We start from the raw sequence: 24,072 nt of genomic DNA, 5'->3' as shown, positions 1-24,072 counted from the left end.
GTCATCATCCAAGACTGCTGTAACATGAAATGTATGGGAGAATGTGGGTAAAACACAGCAGGAGACATACAATTCTCCCCCAAGGAGTTCAGTCACTAATTTAATTAACCCATTATTTTTTTAACGAGTATCAGCATGGAACCATGTCCTCTGGAATGATGGCTGAAGCATGAGGAGGCATAAAAATCTTTAGCGCATCTGGCATGTAAATATCTGGTGACACCAGCTACAAGAGTGTCACACTAACGCCTATTCTCACTTTCAGATGATATTTTAAATAAGAAGTAGGCACCATTATCTCCCATAAATGTAAACAAAATTGTTTATCTTAGCATTGGCTGAACAATAAGTAGAACTGTGTGGACTTGTAGGTTCTAACGTTTTACATTGTTTTGTTTTTGAGTGCAGTTATGTAACACAACCTACATATGTAAGTTGCACTTTCATGAGAGAGAGATTGCACTGCAGTACTTGTATAAGGTGAATTGAAATTAATAGGCAGCAGGTTTAAAACAAATAAAAGGAAGTTGTTCTTCACACATGCACAGTCAACTTGTAGAACGCCTTGCCTGAGGAAGTTGTGAAGGCTAGGACTATAACAGGGTTTAAAAGAGAACTACATAAATTCATTGAGGTTAAGTCCATTATTGGCTATTAGCCAGGATGGGTAAGGAATGGTGTCCCTAGCCTCGGTTTGTCATAGGGTGGACATGGATGGCAGGAGAGAGATCACTTAATCATTGCCTGTTAGGTTCACTCCCTTTGGGGCACCTGGGATTGGCCACTGTCGGTAGACAGGATACTGGGCTGGATGGACGTTTGTTCTGACCCATACACGGTTGGGTCAGAACATAGTTCTTATGTACTATTTCTTTTATTTATCATTTTTACAGTGCAAATATTTGAAATAAAAAATATTAAGTGAGTACTAGGCAGTGGGGCCATGGGGCTCCAAACACTGCTTTTGCCCGCAGGTATTTGTGTGGTGCCAATGGGAGTGCGGAGTCAGTGCTCGGGATGGGGGCAGCATGCGGAGCACTGTGACCCCCCTGCCTAAGACCTGGACCTGCTGGCTGCTTTCGGGGTGCAGCACGGTGCCAACCAGGACAGGTAGGGACTAGCCTGCCTTAGGCCCTCAGCACCACCAGTCAGACCTTTAACATCCTGGTTGGTGGTGCTGACCGGAGATGCTAGGGTCCCTTTTTGAAAACTGGACACATGGTCACCCTAATTGCAGATGAGATTTTCAATTAGGAAGTTTGAAATTCCAAGCAAATTTTGACATTTGGATGTGCTTGGTTTGTGGGTTATAGGTAAATAAGCCATTGCAGCTTAGTGACGCACCAAATGTAGCCACTTTGCTGTTGACTAGAAGAAATATCACATTTACAGTTCCAATTGTGGCTTTATGAATAAACTGTCCATATTGAAATTCAAATTCTGCCTTGATGTTAAGGATGTACATCATAGGAGTAGCAGACCAAGTGAGGATAAAATTTGTCCCCTAGGTATTTTACTCAGTAATTAACTAGATGAGTAAAAGCAGCAAAGAATTCTGTGGCACCTTATAGACTAACAGACCTTTTGGAGCATGAGCTATCTGGGTGAATACCCACTTTGTCAGATGCATGTAGTGGAAATTTCCAGGGGCAGGTATATATATGCAAGCAAGCTAGAGATAATGAGATTAGTTCAATCAGGGAGGATGAGGCCCTGTTCTAGCAGTTGAGGTGTGAAAACCAAGGGAGGAGAAACTGGTTTTGTAGTTGGCAAGCCATTCACAGTCTCTGTTTAATCCTGAACTGATGGTGTCAAATTTGCAGATGAACTGAAGCTCAGCAGTTTCTCTTTGAAGTCTAGTGCTGAAGTTTTTTTGCTGCGGGATGGCCACCTGAAGGTCTGCTATAGTGTGGCCAGGGAGGTTGAAGTGTTCTCCTACAGGTTTTTGTATATTGCCATTCCTAATATCTGATTTGTGTCCATTTATCCTTTTCCATAGAGACTGTCCAGTTTGGCTGTGTACATAGCAGAGGGACATTGCTGGCATATGATGGCGTATATTACATTGGTGGACGTGCGGGTGAATGAACCGGTGATGGTGTGGCTGATCTGGTTAGGTCCTGTGATGGTGTCGCTGGTGTAGATATGTGGGCAGAGTTGGCGTCGAGGTTTGTTGCATGGATTGGTTCCTGAGCTAGAGTTCCTATGGTGCGGTGTGCAGTTCCTGGTGAGAATATGCTTCAAGTTGGCAGGTTGTCTGTGGGCGAGAACTGGCCTGCCACCCAAGGCCTGTGAAAGTGTGGGATCATTGTCCAGGATGGGTTGTAGATCCCTGATGATGCATTGGAGGGGTTTTAGCTGGGGACTGTATGTGATGGCCAGTGGAGTCCTGTTGGCTTCTTTCTTGGGTTTGTCTTGCAGTAGGAGGCTTCTGGGTACACGTCTGGCTCTGTTGATCTGTTTCCTTATTTCCTCGTGCGGATATTGTAGTTTTGAGAATGCTTGGTGGAGATTTTGTAGGTGTTGGTCTCTGTCTGAGGGGTTAGAGCAGATGCGGTTGTACCTCAGTGCTTGGCTGTAGACAATGGATCGTGTGATGTGCCCGGGATGGAAGCTGGAGGCATGACGGTAGGCATAGCGGTTGGTAGGTTTTCGGTATAGAATGGTGGTAATGTGACCATCACTTATTTGCACCGTGGTGTCCAGGAAGTGGACCTCCCGTGTAGATTGATCCAGGCTGAGGTTGACGGTGGGGTGGAAGCTGTTGAAATCATGGTGGAATTTTTCCAGAGTCTCCTTCCCATGGGTCCAGATGATGAAGATGTCATCAATGTAGCATAGGTAGAGAAGGGGCGTGAGTGGACGAGAGCTGAGGAAGCGTTGTTCCAGGTCGGCCATAAAAATATTGGCATATTGTGGGGCCATGCGGGTGCCCATAGCGTTGCCACTGATCTGGAGATATATATTGTCATCAAATTTAAAATAGTTGTGTGTGAGTATAAAGGCACAGAGCTCAGCAGCCAGTTGTGCCGTGGCATCATCAGGGATACTGTTCCTGACAGCTTGTATTCCATCTGTGTGCGGGATGTTTGTGTAGAGAACCTCTACATCCATGGTGGCTAGGATGGTGTTTTCTGGAAGGTCACCAATGCATTGTAGTTTCCTCAGGAAATCAGTGGTGTCACAGAGATAGCTGGGAGTGCTGGTGGCATAGGGTCTGAGTAGAGAGTCCACATATCCAGCCAGTCCTTCAGTAAGAGTGCCAATGGCCGAGATGATGGGGCATCCAGGATTTCTGGGTTTGTGAATCTTGAGTAGTAGATAGAATAACCCTGGTCGGGGCTCTAAGGGTATGTTGATTTGTTCCGGTGTTAGTGTAGGGAATGTTCTGAGTAGATGGTGCAGTTTCTTAGTGTATTCCTCAGTGGGATCTGAGGGAAGTGGCCTTTAGAATTTGGTATTGGAGAGTTGTCTGGCGGCCTCCCTTTAGTAGTCGAACAGGTCTCCTACGCTACATTGATGACATCTTCATCATCTGGACCCATGGGAAGGAGACTCTGGAAAAATTCCACCATGATTTCAACAGCTTCCACCCCACCGTCAACCTCAGCCTGGACCAATCGACATGGGAGGCCCACTTCCTAAACACCACGGTGCAAATAAGTGATGGTCACATTACCACCACCCTATACTGAAAACCTACCGACCGCTATGCCTACCTTCATGCCTCCAGCTTCCATCCCGGGCACATCACACGATCCATTGTCTACAGCCAAGCACTGAGGTACAACCGCATCTGCTCTAACCCCTCAGACAGAGACCAACATCTACAAAATCTCCACCAAGCATTCTCAAAACAGGTTGAAAGAGAACAAAGTACTAAAATAAGGTTAAGTGTATCCCAAATGCCTAAGAATGTTTGGGGAGGGGCAGGGCGGGTGCTACTACTTGAACTTGCTTTCAGATATGTTAATGGGTAAACTTTAGTATCTCTTAATGTCACTAACTGATCAGCTATAAGTTGATATGAGTCTCAAACACAAGTACACACTCAAACCATTTTTTAACAGGAAAATGACACACTATCTAGAAGAACCAGTTTCACTATTTTTGTTACAAGATTGTTTTCTGAATTTTGAAGTTTCTTATCTAGAAATGAACACACTCTGTCTGTCTTCCTGCTTGAATATTTGTTGTTAAATTCTGGAATAACACATGACACCCTACCAAACAAACCGGAAGAGCTTCATAATGTACTCATTATATTTGATCTGTTTTTTTTGGTCTCAATAACCATTTGGAAATAATTACATAGGAGTTTACAAATAATTTTAAAACTTAACTTTTCTGAAAGTTTTTTAATGTAAATTATTTGGTTATGTAGGAATAATGATTTGAAGATAGTGGAACTACTTACATGTCTCAGAGTAGCAGCCGTGTTAGTCTGTATCTGCAAAAAGAACAGGAGTACTTGTGGCACCTCAGAGACTAACAAATGTATTTGAGCATAAGCTTTCATGGGTTACAGCCCACTTCTTCGGATGCATAGAATGGAACATATATTGAGGGGAGATATGTGATGCTTTCTGTATGTGTATATATATCTCCTCAATATATGTTCCATTCTATGCATCCGAAGAAGTGGGCTGTAACCCACGAAAGCTTATGCTCAAATACATTTGTTAGTCTCTGAGGTGCCACAAGTACTCCTGTTCTTTTTACTTACTTGTTGTGCACATTTATTGTTGCAGGGTCAGGTCCTTAAAAGCTTGCTTATATATATAATTTCCATTTCCCCTTTAGTTTACGTACCTTCTGTTTCCCCACCTTTAATTTTTTTTAAAAAAGTTACATCAGTAAAGATTCATTTCTCACCCTAGAAATAGGTGTCAGTTTGGATATATTGGGTAAAGGCTGGATAGAATAAGTCAAAAGTTGTTTGCAAGCCTTAACTTCTCTAAAACTACTATACATAGTACAGTGCAGAACTTTCTAGAAAGGGTTTTTCAGCTATATTGTAAAGAGAAGTGTGTATATGCAAACTGTGAAAATAGCTCGGAAACATGGAACTTGTTTAGTTCTTCTGTTTCAAATTTACCATGCTTTGCACACTTTGCAGTAATGGTTTACATTAGAAAATAATGGTAGCTATTCCCAGTGTGTAGTTGATGATTGGTTCATGCTGAAGGAGATGGATTTACTGATATGGTTAACTGTAAACTCTTCTTATGAGGCATAAAAGTCAAAGGAATGCAAGTTTGTTCATTTGTTTTTAATGATATTACTTCCAAAGAACTCTTTCTGACTGTGAAGTCCTGAGTCTCGTAACACTACTTATCAATCTGTTGCTAGCCCGGCTGTAATTTATTTTTAAAAGACAAGTTAACACTGTTGTTTTCTTTATAGGCAGTCACCGGGAAAAGTTTTGGAACCAAAGATTTTCGAGCCGCTTTGGAAAATGGAGTCTTGTTGTGCGAGTAAGTATGGAAAATGTACTCTATAAATGTAAAAACCGTACAGCTTAAATATATCACCTATTCACTAATGAAGAGAAAATTGGCCAGTTTTCTCTCTTAAATATCTTGTTCAACTGATGTTTCTTTGGTTGCAAACAATATCTGTCAGAACAAATCAGATTAAATATACTACTTGTCAGTCTCAGACCACACTATTGAAGATGAGAGCTGATGAGGGAGAAAGTAATATTCTCCAATTGGTATTTGTTATTAGAGCTGGGTGAAATTTTTCATTCAAATTTTTTTCAGCAAAAAATGCTGATTCAGAAACACCAAAATAGTTTGTGAATCCTTGTTTCTGCCAAATTGTTCGTATTTAAGAAAACCAACCAAACACCCTACCACCAGAATTCCAAGAAAGTCTAAACATTTTGATTTTTTTGTTTCAAAATTCTCTTCACATTTATCTTTGAAAATTTTAAAAATGTTAAAGCACTCTAAATCAAAATGAATAGTTTTGGTTCAAATGAACCATTTACACGTAAGATGTGGTATAATTTTTTCCTTCTTTCTTCACTCCATTGTTGACTTAAATAACTGCATCATCAGGTTGACTATTTCTATGATTGCTCACTGTCCCTAGTTTACTCTAGAAACATTCCAACCACTCACAAGTTACTGGCATGGAGCTAATAGGACTTGCCCTGCTAGTGAGTCAGAGTAATAGAACTTCCATCTTGTCTCTGAATTTTTTTTTTAAACTCCATCTGTGCAGGATCCCAAGACTGCAAGCAGCATTAATCTGCTAAGATTTTAGGGCAGGGCAGGAGTGAAAGTCATCAGAATGCCAACAACACTAGGAAATATCTAGGTGGGAGCACAGGAATTCCTAGTAGAATATTTTTATAAAAAAATAAATAGCACTTTTTGTCTGTGTCTCCAAATTATTTTTAGATGAGTTAGCATGGGGGAATACTAGTTTACATGGGCTGCAAAAATATTTATTTACAAGCCTTTAAGTTTCTGTCTGTACATACTATAAACAGTGATTATGAAAAGTGCAGAAATGGTGCAGCTTGTTCCGTATTTCTCTCATTTGTCTTTATTTGTTGTCATCTCTCTACATTCTCTTTATTTATTGATCGATTGTTTGATTTCTTCCACTCACTTCTCCTTCCCATCCTATTTTTCTGGCTGCTTCCTCCATCTTCCCCTGTGGGATATAGCAGTTGAGCAGCAAAGGGAACAATGAATTATGATGTCTTAAAAGTTAAAACTGCTATAGAGATGGAGAACTTATCATTTCCTCATGCTGCTTCAATCAGATGTTGAGTAGAACAGTGGTTCTCAACCAGGGGTCCAGGGCCCCCTGGGGGGGTGTTGCAAGCAGGTTTCAGGGGGTCCGCCAAGCAAGTTAGCCTTGCGGGAGCTCAGGGAAAAAAGCCAAAGCCCCACTGTGCGGAGCTGAAGCTGAGGGCCATGAGCCCTGCCACCTGGCCCTGAAGCCGAAGCCTAAGCAACTTAGTTTCATGGGGAACCCTGTGGTGTGAGGCCCCAGGCAATTGTCCTGATTGCTCTCCCCCCACCCCCAACACAGGTCCTGGCTTTTATATGCAGAAAATCAGTTGTGGCAAAGGTGGGCTGTGGCCTTTTTTTTTTTTTTTTTTATGTTGGTGAGGGGCTCAGAAAGAAAAAGGTTGAGAACACCTGCAGTAGAACAAATGAGAAAAATCATGGAGCAGGTCCTCAAGGAATCAATTTTGAAGCACTTCGAGGAGAGGAAAGTGATCAGGAACAATCAGCCTGGATTCACCAAAGGCAAGTCATGCCTGACTAACCTAATTGCCTTCTATGATGAGATAACTGGCTCTGTGGATGAGGGGAAAGCAGTGGACGTGTCATTCATTGACTTTAGCAAAGCTTCTGATATGGTCTCTCACAGTATTCTTGCCAGCAAGTTAAGGAAGTATGGGCTGGATGAATGGACTATAAGTGGATAGAAAACTGGCTAGATCGTCAGGCTCAGTGGGTAGTGATCAATGGCTCTGTCTAGTTGGCAGCTGGTATCAAGCGGAGTGCCCCAAGGGTTGGTCCTGGGGCCGGTTTTGTTCAATATCTTCTTTAATGATCTGGAGAATGGCATGGACTGAACTCTCAGCAAGTTTGCAGATGACACTAAACTGGGAGGAGTTGTAGATATGCTGAAGGATAGGGATAGGATACAGAGGGACCTAGACAAATTAGAGGATTGGGCCAAAAGAAATCTGATGAGGTTCAACAAGGACAAGTGCAGAGTCCTGCATTTAGGACAGAAGAATCCCATGCACTGCTATGGACTAGGGACCGAGTGGCTAGGCAGCAGTTCTTCAGAAAAGGACCTAGTGGTTACAGTGGACGAGAAGCTGGATAGGATCGACAGTGTGCCCTTGTTGCCAAGAAGGCTAGTGGCATTTTGGGCTGTGTAAGTAGGAGCATTACCAGCAGATCAAGCGACATGATCATTCCCCTCTATTCGGCATTGGTGAGGCCTCATCTGGAGTACTGTGTCCGGTTTTGGGCCCCACACTACAAGAAGGAGGTGGAAGAATTGTAAAGAGTCCAGCAGAGAGCAACAAAAAAGATTAGGGGGCTGGAGCACATGATTTATGAGGAGAGGCTGAGAGAACTGGGCTTGTTTAATCTGCAGAAGCGAATAATATGGGGGGATTTGATAGCTGCTTTCAACTACCTGAAAAGGGGTTCTAGAGAGGATGGATCTTGACTGTCCTCAGTGGTACCTGATGACAGAACAAGGAGTAATGGTCTCAAGTTGCTGGGGGAGGTTGAGGTTGGATATGAGGAAAAACTTTTTAACTAGGATGATGGTGAAGCACTGAAATGGGTTACCTAGGAAGGTGGTGGAATCTCCTTCCTTAGAGTTTTTAAGGTCAGGCTTGACAAAACTCTGGCTGGGATGATTTAGTTGGGGATTGGTCCTGCTCTGAGCAGGTGATTGGGCTAGATGACCTCCTGAGGTCCCTTCCAGCCCTGATATTCTTGGATTCTAAGTGCTGATGCAATAAAATACTTGGCTTATATCTTTTTAAAATGTACTTCTTACATTGCAGTAACAACCAATTAGTTCAAAATTATCATGAATTGGAAAAGTTTGTTTTAAAAAACAAACTGAACAGTTAGATGGAGTCTTGTAAATATAGTGGGAGAGAAGTGTGGATTCAAAAACTAGGTATGAGTTTTTTAAAAATAAAGCTAAAATGTTTCTTTCAGGGTTAGAACTCTGAACGGGTATTTTTTTAAAAAACCTCTGCTAGCTTCATTATCCAGATATACCGAAAGAAGGTTAGGAGACACTTGATATGGTTTTAATGTGGTCACAACTTTATTATTAGATGTCTGGGACTACCCGGCAGATAAAATTGTATAGTGCAGGTAACTCCATGTTCATTTAATACACGCTGCTTCCCACAGCCCCCAGTGGCCTGGGATGGCGAACCATGGCCAGTAGGAGCCGTGATCGGCCAAACGTGTGGATGCAGCAGGTAAACAAACCAGCCTGGCCCACCAGGGTGCTTACCCTGCCAGGCTGCATGCCCAAGGTTGCTGATCCCTGAGGTAGTGTAATGCCCACAGCAGGTCCTCACCAAACCTTGTAATTTTTGCCACCTTAAGGACGGGGAAGGTGAGTGCTACTCCACCTGGTCTGGGGAAAAGGGGCTTCTCCCACTGGGCTTGACCCTTTTGAACTCCCTAGTCCTTTACATTACATAACATAACATAAGAACGGCCGTACTGGGTCAGACCAAAGGTCCATCTAGCCCAGTATCTGTCTACCGACAGTGGCCAGTGCAAGGTGCCCCAGAGGGAGTGAACCTAACAGGCAATTATCAAGTGATCTCTCTCCTGCCATCCATCTCCATCCTTTGATGAACAGAGGCTAGAGACAGCATTCTTTACCCATCCTGGCTAATAGCCATTTATGGACTTAGCCACCATGAATTTATCCAGTTCCCTTTTAAACATTGTCATAGTCCTAGCCTTCACAACCTCCTCAGGTAAGGAGCTCCACAAGTTGACTGTGCGCTGCGTGAAGAAGAACTTCCTTTTATTTGTTTTAAACCTGCTACCTATTAATTTCATTTGGTGACCCCTAGTTCTTGTATTATGGGAATAAGTAAATAACTTTTCCTTATCCACTTTCGCAACATCACTCATGATTTTATATACCTCTATCATATCCCCCCATAGTCTCCTCTTTTCCAAGCTGAAGAGTTCTAGCCTCTTTAATCTTTCCTCGTATGGGACCCTCTCCAAACCCCTAAACATTTTAGTTGCCCTTTTCTGAACCTTTTCTAGTGCTACAATATCTTTTTTGAGGTGAGGAGCACGGGTACCCTTTGTGGGGCACGGGTCACTTGTTGAAAGATTTTCTGCACCTTGAAGTCTTTAAACCATGATTTGAGGACTTCAATGGCTCAGATATATAGGTTTGATAGAGGAGTAGGTGGGTCAGATTCTGTGGCCTGCGTTCTGCAGGAGGTCAGACTAGATGATCATAATGGTCCCTTCTGACCTTAAAGTCTCTGATTCTGGTTCCTGGGGATGAGTCAGCATCACTGCTATGACCCACTCTCCCTTTTGCAGCAGCTTCTGAGCCTCGCTCACTCAGCCTGTAAAGAGCTATTCCCTTTCCCCCTGCAAGCCAAACAATGTCCCACCACCCACTTAAAGGTGCAGTGTGGTCATTGTTGTCATATGTTTGGCAAAAGAATGGAAGACTAACTTGCACTTGGCATATGGCAGCTCTCTTCTGAAGCTGATCGGCTTAATTTAACTCACATTAATAGCCGTATGCAGTAAAATATATCTCAAAATTAATTCTGCTGAGCAGGTTGACTTAGCATATAACTTTCTTTTTAAAAAAAATGCTTTCTGAAAATGTAGTTACATTGCACTAACTTGTTCCAGTCTGCATTTAAGATTTATAGATAATTTTAAAGTTATCTCAATTTAATATATTCAGAGGTAGAAGGAAAGGTGGTTTCATAAATAAAATGGGCAAAATTTTCCAACTACAGTATTTCCCCTGTGATATAATAGGGGACAAAAATTATAATGATAAACTAAATACTAGACTAGTAAGCTGTTTGAGTGGCTCTGCTGCAATTGTTGAGGTAAAGAAGACTGAATTCTCATTGTAACACGTTGAATTTTTTTGTGGGTAGTCCAGAAAGGTAACTTCATTTAAGTCATACTTCTTGTAGACCATCCCATGTTCTAAACCACCTGCACCAAAAATATAGACAAATGAAAATGTTGTATGCAAAAGCTAAATAATACTTTGAAAACCCACCCAATAGGTTTTTTTACTGTAAATCTTCAAATACTCCTATTTTTAGTGACTACTTATTGAAATGTTGATATATTAATACCCATAGTCCTGGAGCCTTACTTTCCCTTCCAGCAAATCAGGTGGAATTTTATCTTTCTTCCTACCTTTTCCATCTCATTACTGGAATTTAATAGGTTTCTATGAAATCTATACTGCAGGGGCAAGTAATCTGTGCAGAGCAAGTAGTTTTAAGACCTTGATTCTGCAACTGCATCTTTAGTTCTGTGGGATGCACATATATGGACTAGAGCAGGGGTCTCAAAAACATGGCCCGTGGGCCACATGTGGCTGGTGGAGTTATTTCCTGTGGCTGCCAAGCTCCTCTCACCCCCTCCCTCCCGTGTGCCACATCCCCACTCTTCTGCCTACCTCCAGCTGTTTGACGGTGCTTAGCGCTTTCCAGGAGGGAGGGAAAGGAGCAGGGAGCCGTGCGCTCAGGGGAGGAGGTGGAGAAGAGGCGAGATGAGCGGGGATTTGGGGAAGGGGTTGGAATAGGGTCAGGGAGAGGGTGGGAGGAGGCAGGCTGGGCCGGGGCCTCATGGAAGGGATGGAGCGGAGGCGGGGGGGCTTTTATATCTTTATATGAAAAGGTGTTATTGATGCGGACTTTGGGCCAATGTACTAGTCCTCATGTGGCCATTGTCATGATCTGAGTCTGAGATCCCTGGACTAGGGTGACCAGATGTCCCGATTTTATAGGGACAGTGCTGATTTTTGGGTCTTTTTCTTATATAGGCTCCTATTCTCCCCTCCGCCCAACCTCCTTTCCCGATTTTTCACGTTTACTGTCTGGTCACCGTAGTATGGACATCACTGGTGCTCTGTGCAGATGCAGTGATCTGTCCAAATGAATGCAGCAGCAGGATGAGACCCCCTTAGGATCTGTAGGATTAATGAATTTTATATTGAATAAACCAGAGAACCATTCTCCCCCCACCCCGCCCCCGTTATTCCAACCCTTAAAAAAAGAAATGTTTTGCTATCGTAATGATTTGTTTAACTTTTATCCTAAATAAAGTACAATTGCGTGACATTCTTTATGATAAAAATGTTACTTAATTATTCTCCGAGGGAGTAATTGCCTCAGTTGCTTGACTATGTAAGCATGAATACCTGACTTGCACATACATGCTTAAAAGTATGCTACTGCTTGCCTTTGATTTTGTAAATCAGGTTCTTGAAGCCTATTTTGTATTGTGAATGACATAATGTATTAAAATGGAGCCTTCCATTGGGTGTGTCCTTTAGACAAACATAAACTTTACTTTACTTTAAATACTCAGAGTATTTAACATTGAGTTTTGACCACATCTTAAAGAAATGTTGATGCACTTTTTTTAAGTGATAACCCTTTTTTCCTTTGTGCTGATTATACTGGTATCTTCTCAACCAGAAGCATTTTTTTAACAAAAGAGCTTAGATTCTGGTGAAAATCTCCACTTTTGTCGCAGGAACCTGAATCCATTTCTTTCCCTTACCTATGCATTTCTTATTTCTTTTGTGCCTTCTGTCTGCCATTCTCAGCTGTCTTGCCTCTTGATTGTTTGTGATTGATTTTTATATTTGGAAAGCTGAGTATCAACTTTTTTATATCATGTTTTAGTAGGTTCAAATTTAAATCAGAAATATGTAGAAACAATTTTTCACAAACATTTGATTTTTTGTATGCTTAGAGTAAAATGTTAACGTTATTACATAATAGCATCGTGGTTAATGTTTTCATTTATTTTTAGTTTGATTAACAAGATCAAACCTGGCATCATTAAGAAGATCAATCGTCTGTCTACTCCAATAGCTGGTTTGGTAAGTAATAAAATCATTTTCAGTGTAAGATTTCTCTCTGATTTTAAAGTAACCTTGTCCTGTACTTCGTGTTTTATTTTTCAATATATAACCATTTTTCTCTTAGAACTGGTGTGCAATAGCTACTGTTCTGCAATGTCTGTTGTGCTATGCAAATAGGTCTGTCTATTATTTGTATTGCATTTTGGCACCATTCTCCATCCTTGGTGCCCAAAAGAAGACTAAAAAGCATGACTCCCCGGCACTGAGCAAAAGCGTCATAGGCCATCGGGCAAAGGACTCACTTTGGGCTGCCCAGCCACTCTGGAGCCACATGCTCGCTCCTCGCCAGCTGGGGCCTTTAGCCTTGTGAAAGGTCCACCACTGTCTCCCAAGAGTGGCTTGGGACCAAAAACCCTGGCAGCACCAACGCCTTCACAGACTCCCCCAGCGGCAACAGAGTACAGGCTTCCACCCACAGCATTGATACAGCATGTGCCCCAGGAATTGGCAAAGGCTCCCCAAGAGGGCAAGCCAGCCACTAATATCTCTTAGGGGGCAGTGGAGTGCTGCCAATCCCCTGAGACAAAGCAGCGCTCTCCACCTCTGCACCACAGGTCACCAGAGTTGCAGCCCAGACACTCTGGGACTCGTCCTCGGTGAACGTGGCACCAGTGATCATCACTGCCATCTTGATGCTGATCGCCTAGAGCAAAACACCGGTCTCCATACTACCAACGCCACTCATCCTCCTGCAGATTGTCCTCTAGGTGCAGGTCCTAATCGCCTGCATATTGGGAGTGCTCTCTGTTGTGTCTCCAGTCCCGGCCCCGCCCCCCACGCACACACCAGTCCCCTTGATACTGGTACTGATCACCTTGCTCTGGGCATTGGTCCCCAGTGACAACAGTCGGCAAGCAGACCCAGTCATTGACAGTTCCACCGTGGTCACCAGAAGGGGATTCCTCCGGTGACCCCTTGCCTAGTCTGCACTGGTGTGAATAGGCACCCGAGGCTGCTTCAACGGCGCTGACTTGGTAGCATGGCCAGTGGCTTTATTGAGGTGCATGAGGAATGCCGGTTATGCCAATGGCTCCTTTTCACCGTTCATCAGCTGCCACCTTGGAGTAGCAGCTGACATCACCGAAGGCACTGGGCTCGGTCCACAAGGCGTGCCTGGTGGTCAAAGCAAAAGGAACAGCGCCTACCCTTAAGCCACCCTCCCCTGCAGGGGAAGATGTCCTGGAACCTCCCCACCGTGATGCAATCATTGTCCTCATCCCCAGATGAGGTGGTTGCGGGACTCTCGAGGGCAAGCCCGCTGAACGATTTCAAGGAACATCAGGCCTCGCTGCGTCGGGTGACCGAGAACTTGGGCCTGGAGGTTGAAGAAATGATTCAACAGACATACATCTTGTTTAATATTTTGTCAGCCTCCACTCCAACCCATGTCGCGCTACTGGTGCAGAACGGTGTCCTTAAGGTTGCCAAGGGTCTCTGGCAAACTCCGTCCTCCATTACTCTCACCTCAAAAAGGGCCGAAAAGAAGTACTTTGTTCCAGCCAAGGGGTTTGAGGACCTCTATACCCACCCTCCCCCACGCTCACTGGTGGTGTCTGTGGCCAATGAAAGAGACAAGCAGGGGCATACCAGTTTGATCCCCAAGAATAAAGAGCCCAAATGGTTGGATCTGTTTGGGGGGAGAGATTTATTCGACGGCCAGTTTGCAGTTCTGGTGGCTAACGATGAGGCCCTCTTTGGCTGTTAAAGTTTAACTCATGGGACTCTCTCCATAAATTCAAGGAGTCCCTTCCACATGGTTTCGCCCAAGAATTCGGCACCCCAGTGGAGTAGGGCACTGCGGTTGCCAAATGCTCCCTCCAGATAGCATGGGATGTGGTGGACTATGCAGTGAGAGTAGTCACTTTGGTGGTGGTGATGAGGCACAGCTCCTGGCGTCAGACTGCAGGTCCATCCCAGGAAATGTAGACTTCCCATCCAAGACCTCCCATTTGATGGGAACAGTCTTTTTTTTCAGACTACACGGATGTGAGGCTGCATGGGCTGAAGGACACCAGGGCCATCCTTCACTTGCTGGGAATGCGTACACCATAGCCTATGATGAAGCAGTTCCGGCCACTGCCTAGGCCTTGGCAGTCTCGATAGGGACCTGCAAGCAGAAGGGACAGAGATGCTAGTTTCAGCCACCATCCTTCTCCTTCTTCCCACTCACCCATGCAGCCCAGTCCGCAAAACATTCCAGGGGCCAGAAGCTCTCGTTTTGATGATGAGGTCAAGAGCAACACCCCAGTCACCTTCCAGGATCCATCACACTCCTTCCTCAGCTATCTTTGTCCCTTCCATTTGGCCTGGTCCCAAGTCACCTCAGACCATTGGGTGCTAGAGAGAGTGTGTCATGGTTACACCCTACAATTTTCAGCCTCCCCCGCCCCTTCCCATCCCTCTTCAGGGACCCTTCTCATGAGCAAGTCCTCATTCAGGAGGTCAAGAAGCTCCTGCACATGGAGACGGTGGATGAGGTCCCTTGGGACACAAGGGGAAAGGGGTTCTAGTCCCGCTATTTCCTAATCCCAAAAGCAAAAAGGGGCCTCAGACCCATTCTGGATTTATGATGCCTCAACATATCTCTCAAAAAGTTGAAGATTCACATGGTCTCCCTGGCATCCATCATCCCCTCCCTGGATCCAGGAGACAGGTGTCCTTCAAGTCGAAGGTGGTGTACCAATTTCCACATCTCTATATTGTAAAGTCATAGACGTTTCCTCTGTTTTTATAGTGAGTGAACCCCATTTCCATTTTACAGCACTCTCCTTTAGCCTCTCATTGGCTCTAAGGGTTTTTATAAAATGTACGCTGCTGGTGGCCACTTACCTCAGACACTGATCACTGGCTCATCAAGGGCAGGTCTTGGAGCCAAGTACAGAGAAGTCTCGATCTGGTGTGTTCCATCTGCCACGACCTGGGCCTCTTTTTAAATGAGAAAAAAAAATCTACTTTAAGGCCGGTTCAACATACACAATTCATAGGGGTGGCTCTCAACTCCATGTGGGCCAGAGCCTTCATCCTGGAGGCATGTTTTCAGGCTATGTCGGACCTGATCTCCCATCTGAGGAATTTCCCCCTCATCACAGCTTACACCTGCTTGCGATTGTTGGCCCACGTGGCCCCTGTACCTATGTGGTCAGTTACGTCCAGCTCCACCACTGGCCTCTGCAAGTGTGGCTAGTGTCAGTCTATGCCCCCAACAGACACTATCTACAGTGTGTGGTCAGGATGCCAGATCACATCCTGTCATTCCTGAATTGGTGGTTTGACGCGTGGTTGGTGGTGCAGGGAGTCTTCTTTGTGTGCCCATCACTAACTCTGATCTCTGATGCTTCAGACCTGGGCTGGGGACCCTGGCTGGGGAGTCCACCTGGGCGAGCTGAGCACCCAGGGCCAATGGTTGTGGGATGATCTGGTCCTCCATATCAGTGTCAGGGAGCTCAGAGCACTTCACCTGGCCTGCCAGGCCTTCTTGCTCCACCTATGGAACTTTGCCAGGGGATGCTGTGAAGGCCAAAAGTATAAGATTCAGAAAAGAACTAGATAAATTCATGGCACATAGCCCCGTCAGTGGCTATTAGCCAAGATTATCAGGGATGCAACCTGTGTTCCCTGTAAACTGCTCACTTTGCACAGCCACTCAGGAGAGATTCAAATGCTGCCCAACTGATTAGCAGAGTGCATGCAGCCAGCAGTGTGTATTCAGGTGCCCCTCCCCGCACATTGCTCCATCCTGCAGCTGCTCCCAGGACCCTCTTGCTGGCTGTGTAGGGCAGGGGTGGAGTGGGGGATGATCAGGGTGTCTCCCTCCCCCTTTCCCCAGTACCCCCATCTCCACAGAGCAGGGGAGAGGGGACACTGTGATTCAGGACTCAGTGCTCCTGCAATGAAGGATGAGTGACTGAGGGCCTTTTTTGAAGACAGTGCAATGTTTCTGAGACTTCCCCAGTAGCCAGCTCACACGTACGTACGTGTGTGTGTGTGTATCTATATGTCTCTCGCTCATTTGCGCTCGCGCTCTCACACACACACACTCTCACTCTTTCATGCCCACCTTCCAACACATACTTGTATTATTGTTATTGCTGCTGCTACTGGGTACTTTTTGCAATGCACATATATTCTCTAATTTTATTCTTTCAATTTATGTTATTTTTGTGTTTTGACTGATCTATGCATTTCATAATTATTTTTCATACTCGTAAATTTAATTGAGTAGTGAGTTCTAAAATGCCTAACCTGTCCTAGCTGGAATAATTATCCTTATGGTAAGTTCTTAAAATATAAATCATATCTAGGTTTTTTGTTTCTACTCTTGGTGCATATCTGCACGTAACAAAATTTATTTCGCACATGGATGGAAAAAATTAGAGAGAACATTGGATGCAACCCCATGCTCTGGGTATCTCTTAGCCTCTGTGTTGCAGAAGCTTGGACATGGCAATGGGATGGATCACTCAATAAATTGCCCTCTTCTGTTTATTTCCTTTGAAGCACCTGGCCTGGACCGCTGTCTGAAGATAGGATACTCGGTAGATGGACCAATGGTCTGGCACAGTATGGCCATTCTTATGTTCTTTCTTGCAAGTGGAATGCAGAATGTCTGCAGTTACTTTCTATATTTTAAAAAAACATAGGATTGTAAAAAATCTCAGCAGTTTTTTGGGCAAAGTATGTAGCTTTTAAGTCTCTAAAGGAGGAGAAGGAGCTACATAATTAATTGGTTAAGATGCCATAAAGTTGGGATAGCTTAACATGTACTTTTGAAAATTATGGAAAGCCAATATATCTGTTTCCGTATGAGATAAGTGCATGGCGCATTAGTGGCTTTCATTCTAGAAAGGCTTTGGGTTTTACTCACATAAAAAATTTTATGCTGAACTCTTTTCCTATAAAAAAAAAAATCTAAAAACTTGAGTCAAACCAAAATTATCCTTGTGGAAGACAGTACAGTTACTCTGTTAGTAGCTTGACTGACTAAATGGCATTGGAAGCAGCCAATAATGCGAACCAGAAAACCATGGAATTGATTTCATTTTTGTGGTGGCTTAACTTCTGGCTTGAATCATCACTGAAATATTTAATAGCTAACACATTTAAGCTGGTATATCTCTTATTATTTTAGATCAGTTCTAAGAACTCAGGGTTTGCAGGCATATTTTTTTGTTTGCTAGCACAAAAAGTGGAGTGTCACATTGTTTTTAGGACTATAGCTCTCCCTGACCCTGCACACACGCACCAAGTTGTGTTACCATTGCCAGTGAAGACCTTAACAAAGAGTTTGAGGGGGGAAAATTAACATCATAAAGCAAAATTAGCCATAACATGGGGTGAATATAGGCACAATGCAGCTGGCTAAAATTATAGTAAGAATCTCTGATAAATCCTGCTTCTTTTTTAACCTAGAAACACTTTATTGAGAAACCCTTTTTTTAATATGGGATTAGATCATAATTACAAATGTACTGCCCTGTTAATCAGTACAGGCCTGATGTTTTTTTAATTAGGCCTTTTGCTGATCTCCACTGGTAAACAAGCTTTTGTGTACACACTTTATTGTAATAACACCCTAAATCCTAAACCTTATCTGTGCATGTGAAATTGACACAGAGAACCAGTCATGTTTATCCAAAGGAAGGAGACTATATTGAACGTAGTCACTTGCCACTATAGGGGTTCATGACAGGTCAGTGAAATCAAAAATGTTGACATTAAAGATAGAAAAGAGCTACTGGTAATCAATGCTCTATCCTGCCAGTTGTGGATTACTCCTTGCAATATTTACTTGTGCATTGTCCAGTTTACTTTAAAACTTTCAGAATAATGGGACTTTCATTGCTTGGAAGAACTCAAAGTATTAGAAAGTTACCAATCAGTCTTTCCTGTTGTGTTATGAAAATGTCTTCATAGTGCCTATTACTCCTCCAAGGACTCTTCCTCCACTTTATATTGCCTATTGGAGTATGCTGTATCTTTTTTTTATATCTAATATGGCCCCCATTACTGTAGTATCAGAGTGCCTCACAATCTTTTAACATATTTATCTTCTTCACACCCTTGTGAGGTAGGGAAGTACTATTATCCTCATTTTACAGATGGGTAACTGAGGCACAGAGAGACTAAGGCCTGGTCTACACTATGCCTTTAAACGGATTTTAGCAACATTAAACCAATTTAACGGTGCACCTACCCACACTACGAGGCCCTTTATAGCAATATAAAGGGCTCTTTAAACCGGTTTCCGTACTCCTCCCCAATGAGAGGAGTAGCGCTAAAATCGGTATTACCATATCAGATTAGGGTTAGTGTGGCCGCAAATCGACAGTATTGACCTCCGGGCGGTATACCACCGTGCACCACTGTGACCACTCTGGACAGCAATCTGAACTCGGATGCACTGGCTAGGTAAACAGGAAAAGCCCCGCTAACTTTTGAATTACATTTTCTGTTTGCCCAGCGTGGAGCTCTGATCAGCAAGGGTGGCGATGCAGTCCCAAATCCAAAAAGAGCTCCAGTATGGACCGTACAGGAGATACTGGATCTGATCGCTGTATGGGGAGACAAATCTGTTCTATCAAAGCTCCATTACAGAAGACGAAATGCTAAAGCGTTTGAAAAAAATCTCCAGGCTACACAGTGCTGTGTGACAAGCGTAATGGAAAGCCAAAGAATCAAATGGACGCTCATGGAGGGAGGGAGGGAGGGGGTACTGAGGACTCCAGCTATCCCACAGTCCACAGCAGTCTCCGAAAAGTATTTGCATTCTTGGCTGAGCTTGCAGTGCCTGTAGGTTCAAACGTATTGTCCGGCATGGTTCAGGGTATAGCTCGTCGATTTACTCCCTCCCCCCACCACATGAAAGAAATCGTTTCTTGACTTTTTTCAATGTCACCTTATGTCTACTGAATGCTGCTGGTAGACGCGATGCTGCAGCAGTGAAGAGCAGTATCCGCTCTTCTCCCCTCCCTGGTGGCAGACGGTACAATATGACTGTCCTGGCTGGCCTCAGGTGAGGCTGGCCGAGGGCGCCTGGGTAAAAATAGGAATGATTCCTGGTCATTCCCAGTAGATGGTACAGAACGGCTGGTAACCGTCCTCATCATAGCAATTGGGGGCTGAGCTCCATCAGCCCCCTCCCTTTCCTGTGTAAAGGAAAGATTCTGTACTGCCTGGACTATCATAGCAGCGGGATGCTGGGCTCCTTTCCCCTGCAGCGCTTAATGTCCTGCCTGGACTGTCATAGCAGCAGGAGGCTGTCTCCCCCTCATTTAATCTCACCAACAAGTCACTGTTTCTTATTCCTGCATTCTTTATAACTTCATGACACAAATGCGGGAGACACTGCCACGGTTGCCCAGGAAGGTTGGGGGAGGAGAAAAGCAACGGGTGGGGTTGTTGCAGGGGCACCCCCCGTGAATGGCATGTAGCTCATCATTTCTGCGGGATCTGACGCAGAGCAGCTGTGCTCTGATACACTGATTCTCTAGTATACTTGCCCCATATTCTAGGCAGGACTGACTCTATTTTTAGAAACCATAAAGGAGGGATTGACTCGGGGAGTCATTTCCATTTTTGCCTTTGCGCCCCCAGCTGACCTCAGCCAGGGGCACCCATGATAGCAGCAGACAGTACAGAACGACAGATAACCGTCATCTTATTGCCAATTTACAATGGCAGCAGACGTACAGAACGACTGATAACTGTCTCTGCTATCATGCAAAAGCAAAGGAATGCTGCTGTGTAGCGCTGCAGTAACGCCTCTGTCAGCGGCATCCAGTACACATATGGTGACAATATTTAAAAAAAAAAAAAAGCTGAACGGGCTCCATGGTTGCTGTGCTATTTCGTCTGCCAGGGCAATTCAGGGAAAAAGGGTGTGAAATGATTGTCTGCCGTTCTCCCAGAGGAAGGAATGAGTGACATTTACCCAAAACTACCCGCAACAATGATTTTTCCCCCATCAGGCACTAGGATCTCAACCCAGAATTCCAAGACTGCGGGAACTATGGGATAGCTATGGAATAGCTACCCACAGTGCAACGCTCCGGAAGTCGACGCTAGCCTCGGACCATGGACACACAGCACCGAATTAATGTGCTTAGTGTGGCCGCGTGCACTCGACTTTATATAATCTGTTTTACAAAACTGGTTTATATAAAATCAGACTAATCCCGTAGTGTAGGCGTACCCTAAGTGACTTGCCCAAGATCATGTGGGGAGTATGTAGTGGTGCTGGGACTTGAACCAAAATATCAGGCTAACACCCTACTGCTGGAGATCTTCTAGTCTCATACTGCCACAGCCTCTTTATCAGTTGCACCCTGTCATACTCAAACTCTAGAACTATATTTCCAAAATACTTCATGCAATCTTCATCTCAGGCAGCTCACATTGGTCTCACTCATGGCTTTACTGATAGAAATGCAGTTATTTTTTTCAAGATTGTGGCCATCTGGGAATCATTTTCCTTTGGAGAAAAAAACCTAGTGGCTTGAATGCTCATTTCCCCTTTGCCTTTCTCACAGAATTCCTTCACAGGTTTGTTTTCGCTCTGATAGAGCTTGGCTGATCTGAAATGCAAATATGGTATGAAGCTGACATGCTTAGCTGTGGTTAAAGAAAGGGCTGGTGATAACTGTACTAAATAGTTACACAGAAATTTTTTCAATAGGAGTTTTTAATGAAGGTCTTGAAGGTATTGCATGTGCTTGACTGCAGCAGGATTTTATGATCAGTAGCTTTTAAGATTATTTTGAAAAGAAACTTATTGAATATAGTAAAATAAATAGTGAAAGCCAAAATAATGTTCTAAATTTCACCTGAAATATATGCTGTTGTGTTCTGCCTGTAGAAACAGGAAATTGATGTGCGTATTTTTATGTACCAAATTCTTTTCTGAATGGACATCAGTCAGTTGCTATTGTAATGTTTTAGCTAAATTCTACTTAAAAAAAAAAAGATGGGATTAGTTATTTAGTGGGATCACATTTATTTCCAAGCGTTTTTAGTCAGTTGAAAAGAAGCTATAATTTTCATGTCTAGTTTCATTATATTGCTGCTTAGAGAATTTGGGTGTGCCCCACACAGTTCAGGGATAATCATGATGGAAAGATAAATGAGACAATACATGGTATGCTTGAATGATTAACCAGTGAAATGAAAGTTGGGCATTCAGGGTACGTCTACACTGCAAATAAAAGACCCATGGCTGAGAGTCTCAAAGCTCAGGGTCAACTGTCTCTGTCTGCAGGGCTAAAAATAGCAGTGTAGACATTCCAGTTCTGGCTGGAGGTCAGGATCTGAAACTGATGAGGGAGGGGTGGGGGTCTCGGAGCCCAAGCTCCAGCCTGAATAGGCATGTCTACATTGTTATTTTTAGCCCCATAACATGAGCCTGAGGCAGTGGGCCCAGGCTCTGAAACTTGCTGCTGTGGAGTGTTTTGCCGTGTAGATGTACCCTCACTGGTCACAAATGTCTATGTGGTATTCAACATGCTTGCAATAAATGTTATCTTTGTTACAGAGTAAGATAAAGGGTAATTCAACACAGTGTAACTTTAGTGCCGTTGTGGCCAAGATGAGTCTGTCGCAGAAGTGAAAGTTCCTTCCATTCCAGGGGCATCTGTTTCAAACCCCTCAGAGTGAACGAACACACACACACACACACGCGCGCGCGCGCAAACTACAAGGAATGTAGGAAGGGGAAATAGTTATTCACAGAAGGATGAAAGGAGAAAAACGGGGAAATATTGGAGGAGCAGTAAAACAGGGTTTCATTAAACTCAAGGCCCCACAGGCCCAATGGTAGCACAATCTGAAAGGGCAGACACCGAGCAATGTGTCTGCACACAGAATTCAGGAGTACTGGGCAAAGTTCCAAACTGCAGTGAGTCTTGGGTGCTCCTAGTTGTCTTTGGCGTCAGTAAACCACTCCCTACAACCTCCTCCGGTGCCCTCTTCTGCTGCTGTCTGCAAAGCCACACAGAGAGAGAGACCGCCTCTCCACTCAGCTAGCTAGCTAACAGCCTCCCTCTTTATTCCCAATGCAAAGTCACAAGTCTCAGTACTCCCGACCCCATGCAGCTTTGGGCGAGAGTGATGCTAGGTCCAGCTCCAGTCTGTCCTCATCAGGCGATTCCTTCCTGGCACAGTGTTCTCCCTGGCTCCTGTCCTGGGGTGTCCCTGATCAGCCGCTCTGTCCCTCCCAGGCTTCAGGCAGGTTTTTGTTCTGCTTTGCTTTGTGAGGGCCTGCTTGCTGCAGCCACGTACTCCCTCTTGCTCTCCCCTCTCCCGGTCTGTGCACCCCTCCCAGAACTTTCTCCTTCTGAAACAATCACTATTTCCTCCCTCAGGAAAAAGATTTAAAGGGGCCATGCTCTCTAAACTCCAAAGCAGTTATGTTAGTATTTCTTGCCTCACAAAGGTTTGAAAGGCCTGAGCTGCAGCTTTCTAGGGAGATTCCATTAATGTTGTTTTGGGAGGAGGAAACGTGGGTGAAGGATTGAGGGAAAGGTTCAAACCCTTAATGTAACGATTATGGCAGAGTTTCCCAAGGTGTGGGGCATGTCCAGGTGGGGTGAATGCCAAGGGCAGGTCCAGGCCCCAGCATGCCAAGCGTGTGCTTGGGGCGCTTTACCAGTCGCTGGGAGGGCAGCAGACAGGCAGCCTTCTGCAGCATGCCTGCTGAGGGTCCGCTGGTCCCGCGGCTTCGGTGGAGCCGCGGGACCAGTGGACCCTCCGCTTGCACGCCTGTGGGATGTCCACCGAAGCTGCAGGACCGGTGACCGGCAGAGCGTCCCCAGCGGCATGCCACCGTGCTTGGGGCGGCAAAATGTCTAGAGCTGCTCCTGGTGAATGCAGAGAACTAGCTTGCAGGGGGAGAGGATGTGGCAGATGCAAGAGTCGGCCTTTAACACCACATTTCAGGGTGGAAGGTGGGTGCAATTAGTTTAGGCTTCCTGAAGGGGGCTCAGCTGTCAAAAATTTCAGATGCACAATTAAGGGATGGGTTAAAATAGTGAGTTCAGTAAGGGGCTACCAGTTGTTGAAGTGATTGGAAATGAACCCCAGTTATTCCCTGGTGTAACTCCATTCTAAGTTACCAGCTAAGGTAAGAAATATCCCAAAGTGCTTAGAAATCAGCACTGAATTAAAAAAAATAGCATCAGACTGGTGTGTAACTTTATTTTTGTGTATTTTCACAATTTTGACTTGATGTAAACTTCCTACCTGAATTCTGAGTTCTTAACTCAAGAAACAAAAGGGCAAGCTCATTCTTTTCCAACATCTGCAGAATGAAAGTTATTCAGTATATTTTGTGGAAAAAATCATTTTTTTTTCCAACCAGTGCTAGTTAGCAAGTTTCACTGTGTGGAAGCT

The 24,072-nt window shown here is 44.3% G+C and overlaps 1 protein-coding gene across 1 annotated transcript in view; it reads left to right on the top strand.

The window, feature by feature from the left end:
- Positions 1–24,072, top strand: part of LMO7 (LIM domain 7) — a 193,824-nt gene that overhangs the window by 50,124 nt on the left and 119,628 nt on the right. Inside the window, exons 2-3 of the mRNA XM_050952271.1 lie at positions 5,407–5,477; positions 12,579–12,648. Coding sequence (XP_050808228.1) covers positions 5,407–5,477; positions 12,579–12,648 — 141 coding nt within the window. The remainder of the gene's footprint in view (positions 1–5,406; positions 5,478–12,578; positions 12,649–24,072) is intronic.

Source organism: Gopherus flavomarginatus, chromosome 1 (assembly GCF_025201925.1).
Source record: "Gopherus flavomarginatus isolate rGopFla2 chromosome 1, rGopFla2.mat.asm, whole genome shotgun sequence".
In the NCBI taxonomy this organism is placed as follows: Eukaryota; Metazoa; Chordata; order Testudines; family Testudinidae; genus Gopherus; species Gopherus flavomarginatus.
This window is presented reverse-complemented; position numbering and strand designations above follow the sequence as displayed.